We start from the raw sequence: 7671 nt of genomic DNA on the forward strand, positions 1-7671 counted from the left end.
CCGGTTTTCCCACCAAAAAAAAGGTCCTGTCATTTCAAGGCATGTAAAAAACATCACCAAAAATTACTTTTTGCAAAATTTTTTACACATCATCGAAAAGCCGGCAATCCGAAGAACTAAGTCTTTTCGCACAAAAAACGTGCCTCTTCATTTCGTGACGTTTATTAAACGTTACGAAAAACGTATTTACTTTCGCATTTTTTGTGACGGTTAGAAAAACATCACGAAAAGTCAACAATTCGGAACACTCCGTCGTTTTCCGCCAAAAACGCGCCTCAACCTTTCGTGACGTTTTTTAAACGTCACAAAAAACCAACTTTTTGACAATCTTTTAGTGACGGTTAAAAAACGTCACGGAAGGTAAAAAATCCAGAAATCTCCATTTTTTTCCTCTAAAAAAGTGTTTTTTACCTTTCGTGACGTTATTTTATAATGGTCAATAGTAAAATATTGTTCATGAGCGTCACGAAAACCAATAACTCTAGTAGTGATCCCAATAAACTCTTGAACCAACTCAGTTCATAAATTTAAACCAAACCCAATCGAAATATAGATTGATCAAATTTTTTGAACATCTTTAATTTTGTGTTTCTCATTATAATAGGGTTGGAATTAAGTTCTAGAAAAAGTATAATTTAAAACTGATATATTACTTGTTTACACAAGAACTAAAAATATTTATTGTATTCTTACAAATATGCAATCTACATAATAATTTTTATGCCAAAAAATCTACATATTATTTTATGTTAAAAAAGTACACGTAATAAGTCGGTGTACTTTGTAGTGACATAAATTCAACTAACATTCTCGACCTCTAGCCTAATTCAATAGTACATTTATTTCTAATTAAAAGCGTGTAAATTCGAATCTCTAGTCTAACATGTTTTCGTATTTGAAGAAGAAAAAAGGGTCGATTATATTTTTTTGTTTTTGTTTTTATTTTATTTTTTTATTTTGTTTTTAGAGATAAGTTTGACCACATTCTCAATAAATTAAAGGTCGTAGAAAAATTAATGATTGTTATTAATATATTAGTTACAATAAATTTATTATATTACATAACTTAAAATATATATATATATACGTACGTAACTTAAGAAAAAGTTGTATTACGTAATTTTTAATAATAATGCACAAAATAATACAATTAAATCTAGAATTTACTATTTAGAGATGTAATTGAGTTGAAATATGTATTTATTAACATGCAAATGCAATAAGATATTCTAATAAGGAAAGTTTGGTGTTTCAAAAAAGAAAGAAAGAAAAAAAGAAGTTTCCATATGAACTCATGAAATTCTTAAAATGTTAGCAAACTTTGTTCTTTGAAACTAAAAAAGAAAAGAAAAAAGAACTCTCTCTGTCGGCTTCTTCTCTTTTTCTCTGAGTTTTGTCGAAACAGGTATCAAATATTTCTCATCTCTACACTCTACTTTATATATTTATTTATTTATTTCATAATGTTTTCTACTTTCTATTTCACCCCACTTCTCATATTTATCTTATTATATATATTGCAGATCTTTTAAGAGTATTTTCGCCATTCTTGATTTTTACCCATTCATCTGCAGATTTCTGCAATGACTTTTTATTTGGAGCCACCATTTTTGTTCAGCTCTTTAATTCTATCCGTACTTTGATAAGCCTTTCTTCTTTTTTTTTTCTTTTTTTTTTGTTAGTTTTATGTTTGTGTCTTTTTCAATCTTTCGATTGAATTCTTAGTCAAAAAAATTATCTATGTAATGAATTCTTTTTAAAAAATTATTTTTTTAGTTTTTAAAGCTTGCCTTATATTTTTAAAAAGTAAATATTATAATTAAAATAAAGAAATACTATACGAGTTTATAGGCTTAATTTTAAAAACAAAACAAAACACAAAATGGAAGACCTTAATCATTCATATAGGTTTTAGGTATTCTAAAAAAAAAAAATCTGGTTTTTTATCGTTGATTTAAAAATGTATGCCGTAGTTACTTTAATTACAATCAAATGTTTTATAAATATTAAGAAATGATAATATCATTTATTAGAAAAATGGCCGGTAAGAGTGCAGTTAAAAGAAAAGGGAAAAAAAAACAAACACACGAACTTCTAAAAAAATGTTAAAATTCTTACATGTTTCACTAAATTTTTATTTTAAAAAATAAAAAACGGCAATGGAAAATATACCTAAATCTCCAAAGACGCATCTTAAAGATTTGGTTATATATGGTTACTTAGATTTTCTTGCTAATTTATATGTATCATTATGACTCAAATGTTTTGCATTTATTATAATTTTATTGTTTTTTAAGATTGGGATATTGTCTAACAAAATCTTTATCGTTTGCAAAGTTATATATTACATAATTTTTTTTTTAATACTATAAATTGGGGATATGGAGTTCCAACAAATAGATGTCAATTACCGTTGAATTATATTCATGTTGTGTATGGTGTAATTTTGATTAAATTTTACTCACATTTTATCCTTTTTTTGTAAAACGAACATCCAAACTAATTCAAATCAACTAAATTGATTTGTCAATTGTAACAATATTAGTATTCCCCAAATTTCTACTTAATAGTATCAAGAATCATTTTCTTTTTCTAATGCAATTGAATTAAACTTGGATGGCTTTATTTCCAATTTTACAAAACTTTCCCCTAGTCTTCCCTTCTTTCCACAAATATTACTTTGGAGCTTTTGGTTTTGGAGACGTATATTTGTGTAAACATTATAGAATCTCATTTTTTTTTCCTTTCGTAGTTCTGTACTCAGATTTTGGTATATGAAATCTAAGCTTTAATTTTTCTTTCCTTATATTCATTGAAAGAGTCCCTCATGAAACCTATTAATACATAACTTTTAAATTGCAGAGCATACCATTCTGTTATTAGGGTTTCATTCTTGCCTTCAACTTGTGTTAACGAATAACAATTGTGTTACGGTTAGTTCTCTTTTCCTAAACAATTAAGACTTGTTATTTTCATTCTTTTTTTAAGACAGTCATTTTCATTCAGTTGTTTGTACAATGACATGAAAACTCATTCATAGAAAATTTTAGTTGCATTACGGTCCATATGTGCAGAATTAGAAAACATATTTTTGGCGGCCAAATTTCCAATAAGTTTATGAAACTATAGTTTAAAAGAAATTATTAAAACTACCGGTTTTTTTCTTTTAGTACAACATTTAGAATGAGAATTTGAACTCACGACCTCTTAGTTGGAAATAAATACCTTAACCAACCAAGTTAAGATCAGGAAATTATTGATAACTAGAATTAATCCATGCAGCAACATATCTCAATTAGTTAATATACGATAACTGTTAATATATTTGAGGAAAAAAAAGGAGTGATTGGTGTAGAATGAAGCGGAAACATAAAAGTGATGATAGAGAGGAGAGCAGGGGAGCACTGAAATTGGGTTCCAAACGCAAAATGAAAACTAAAAGATCAGAAAAGGAACAAAATGAAGAAGTTGAAGCAGAAGAGAGCAGTTGGAGACATTGCGTTTTGTGTGGGGGAAAAGCAAAATTAGCTGCTAATTCCCATCATAATCATAATCATGATCATGATGATAATGATAATGATGGATTTGGCGATGAAGACGGATGGCTTGGTCGTCTTTTAGGCCCTTTCACTGATTCTAATTCCATTCCAAGGCTATGGGTCCATTATCAATGCATAATTTGGAGTCCAGAGGTAATCATTTTCCTTACCATATCACTACTTAATACTTATTTCACTCTTACTTTTAATTTTACTGTTTTACTTTTACATGCAATGCAGGTTTACGTCGATGAAACAGGACGCCTACGAGATGTGAAGGCTGCTCTAAACAGAGGTAAATCCCTCAAATGTAGCCATTGTAAGAGGCGTGGTGCAACGCTTGGATGTCGAATTAAAGAATGTCAAAAAACATACCATTTGGTATACTTTTAACTACCTATATTCAATAATAATAAACTTCTTACCATTATCTGATCTCATTAGGATCTTTTTCTGTAGGCTTGTGCACGTTCTAATGGTTGCAAATTTTATCACAAACAATTTCTCATCGCCTGCCCGGATCATCTTCATATCTTCCACCACCCTCGTGATGATTCGAATTCTGATAAGATCAAGTTGAGAGCCAGAAAAGAAAAGTTAGAAACATCAAACCATGCTCGTCATGAGGATACTCAGACAGATGATGGAGGGGGAAATGAAGAGTTTTCAAAGCAGAACAGCAAAAAATCTAATCAAGAATTCCGAAAAATTACACCAACATACATTGGTGGGGAAGGTGAGAAAGAGGAGTCACATATGTCAGCAGGTTGGGAATCTGTTGCTGGCCTTCAACATGTGATTGAATGCATGAAGGAAGTTGTAGTGTTACCTTTGTTGTACCCTGAGTTCTTTGAAGGCCTTGGTATTGTGCCACCTAGAGGTGTTCTCCTCCATGGATATCCTGGAACGGGTAAAACACATGTCGTGCGAGCCTTGGTTGGTTCTTGTGCTCGTGGCAACAAGAGAATTGCATACTTTTCACGTAAAGGAGCTGATTGTTTAGGAAAGTATGTTGGCGACTCAGAGCAACTACTAAGACGTCTATTTCAAGTTGCACAGGATTGTCAGCCTTCCATCATATTCTTCGATGAGATAGATGGACTGGCACCTTGTCGAACAAGGAAACAAGACCAAACCCATACTTCTGTTGTTTCAACATTACTTGCTTTATTAGACGGTCTGAAATCTCGTGGTTCTGCGGTGGTGATAGGCGCAACAAATCGTCCAGATGCTATTGATCCTGCTTTAAGGAGGCCAGGAAGATTTGATCGAGAAATATATTTTCCTCTCCCATCACTTGAGGATAGGATTTCGATTCTCAAACTTTACACCCACAAGTGGCCAAAAACACTCGAGTCCAATGGACCTCTGCTCCAATGGATTGCAAGAAAAACTTTAGGCTTTGCAGGTGCTGATCTTCAGGCTCTATGTACTCAAACAGCCATCATTGCTTTGAAAAGAAATAGGTAGTTCACCCGTTATAGTAGAGGAGAGAGATTGGTTAGAGGCTTTATCAAGTTGTCCACCTCCATGCTCCCGTAGAGAAGCAACAATGGCGGCAAATGATGTGGTATCGTCTCCTCTTCCTTCCCACCTTATCCCCTGTCTCATTCGACCACTCTCAATCCTACTTGTTTCACTTTATTTGGAAAAATGCATATGCTTGCCTCAAACTCTTTCCAAAGCCGCTGCCATAATTGAAAATGTGATGCTTTCTGCCCTGGAAAGAAAGACAGTGAACAGCAATAAGTGGTGGTCCCATGTTGATGATTTTATTCAAGAAGATGATATTGCGGATGAAATTGAGAGAAAATGGCAAGATTGTAGAACCAATATACTAGAACATTCATGCTTGGCTAATTCATACGAATCTATCCCAGAAGACAATGCAAAGTACACATCATTTGACTTGGGAAATAGTCAAGGATTTCGCATTATGATTGCTGGAAATCCAAGTTTGGGGCAAAGGCATCTTGCTTCATGCATACTTAACTGCTTTGTTGGACATGTTGAAATAAGAAAAGTTGATATGGCTACAACTTCCCAAGGATATAACAATTTAGAGCAAGGCATATCACACACCTTAGGTATGCCCCATCTCTATTATATCATTATCATATTTTTTTTTTTTAACAAGATACGAACTTGATAGATGAAAAGGAACAAAATTGTTCAAACTTCAAAGATACAAACTCCTAAAGGAGTGAAAGAGAAAAACAATAAATAAAATGTAGAACAGAGAACAAAACTACAAAGCTACAAAGGAGATAAAAAAGCCTCTCAATTCATACAAATTATACTAGGGGAATATGAAGAGAGACGATTGGAAAGATCATATTGGTTTTTTTAATATTGAAATAATTAAATTGTTGATAGTTTCCTTTACTTACATGACAGCTAATTGTTTAAGTAGGGGGCCATGCTTAATATTCATGCCAAGAATCGATTTATGGGCTCTTGAGACGCATGAAGATCAAACCTTGGAGCATGATAATACTCATCCAACAGATGAACAATGTATCAGAAAGGCTATAGTCCACAGAGCCTCAAGTGCTTGGACTTTATTTATTTACCAAGTGGAGTCTCTCTCTCTTTGTACACCCTTTATATTTCTGGTATTTAACTAATGACCCGTCATTCTCTCTTCTCTGCTCATCACTTTTTAATTTACCTACTTTTATACATTCTTTCATATATGTTTCTAGCTGTTATGAACACAACTCAAGGGTAAGTGAACTACCTATATAAATGTTTGCTCTTTGTTGTTAAATTTTTTTTTTCCTATAATCATTTTGGTTATTATTTTCCTTGTGTAGGCTACATCTGAAGTTCCATTTTTGCTACTCCCTCAAGAAATAAGGCTTTTCTTTCTAAATGATTTAACAGATTGTAAGAGGTTAGTTGCATCAAAGCACAAAATACCTCGATTTTCCATTCAGATAGATGAGACTTTCAACCATGATCTCGTGATCGATCGATCTGCAGCAACACTATCCAAAGACATGGTGAAATTACTTGCTTTATTGATTCATCAAAAATATCATGTCAATGCGAATGAGGTGCATTCAGAGAAGACTCGTTCATCTAATTACCAAAAAGACAAAGAAATATCTAAATTTGGAGATCAAATTCTACAAAATTCTACATATTCAGAGCTCTGTCATGCAACATCAAAGTTGAAAGAAGGCCCATCAGCAAACATAAGTAAATCTCATTGGGAGGGTTGGCAATTCAACCCTTGTGTACTCCATCAAACTAGCTCTATGGATACCGTTGAAACTGAAGAAAATTATGGTATGGTAAAAGGCTTGGTTTCTATTGGTTTGATGGCAACCAGAGGTGTTTATACATCACTACAACAAGTGTGCTCTGATGTTCGAGTCGTTCTTAGCCTCTTCGTTGAAAAGATCAATGCAAAAGTAAATGCTGGCAAAAACGGACTCCAATATGCACCCATTTTATCTCAGGTGGCATCTCTAGAAGATACTGTTTATGCCTGGGCTTACGAACTACAAAGGTACTACTACTATTCAATTCTCACTTACTAAATTCATTTCCATCCTAACGACATATATGTATTAAATAATAATCCAATTCTTTTCAGCTCAAAGCAGGATTCTCCAAATTTTAGCTTGTCCTCAGCCAAAATTGGTCCCTCTAGTCTTCCTACAAGTATGTGCTTGATTAACTGTTGCCCTGATTGTCTCAATATCCTACACGTCATGATAAAGAAGGTTTTTATGCATGAATTTGCATCTAAAAGATTTTATTGGTCAGCAGAAAGTTTGCATGACACTGTTATGTCATTGTCCGTGAATCTTCTAACAGCAGTGAGAAAATTATTTGTCGATGGAATCAGCAATCACTCATTTGATGAAAAACAAAGGGAGGAAAACTATGACAAATTGCTTGAATCCTATGACTTGGCATCATGTGGTTGCAAAATTTCAAGAAATATGATTGTAATGCCATTAGAGTGTAGCTATCACTCGCCAAGTAGAACTTCAAGTTCAGAGGTGAATGCTTCTCCTTCAACTAAACATAACCTCAATTCAAAGTTTATTTTCAGAAATAACATATTGGTAGATCTAGATCCTAGAGAAGAAGATACATTTCATTGCAAGTTTGAGTC

At 32.8% G+C, this 7671-nt stretch overlaps 1 protein-coding gene across 1 annotated transcript; it reads left to right on the plus strand.

Annotated features, from left to right (window-relative positions):
- Window positions 1-3356: 3356 nt before the first annotated feature.
- LOC111023817 (uncharacterized) lies at window positions 3357-7111 on the plus strand. Its single transcript, XM_088119823.1, is given in 6 exon segments — window positions 3357-3692; window positions 3780-3920; window positions 3999-5002; window positions 5004-5626; window positions 5937-6154; window positions 6356-7111. Coding segments are annotated over 6 exon segments (3054 nt in total). The 3' UTR covers window positions 7088-7111.
- Window positions 7112-7671: the final 560 nt, after the last annotated feature.

Source organism: Momordica charantia, assembly GCF_013281855.1.
Source record: "Momordica charantia cultivar OHB3-1 chromosome 1 unlocalized genomic scaffold, Mcharantia_2.0 BLBB01000001.1, whole genome shotgun sequence".
In the NCBI taxonomy this organism is placed as follows: Eukaryota; Viridiplantae; Streptophyta; class Magnoliopsida; order Cucurbitales; family Cucurbitaceae; genus Momordica; species Momordica charantia.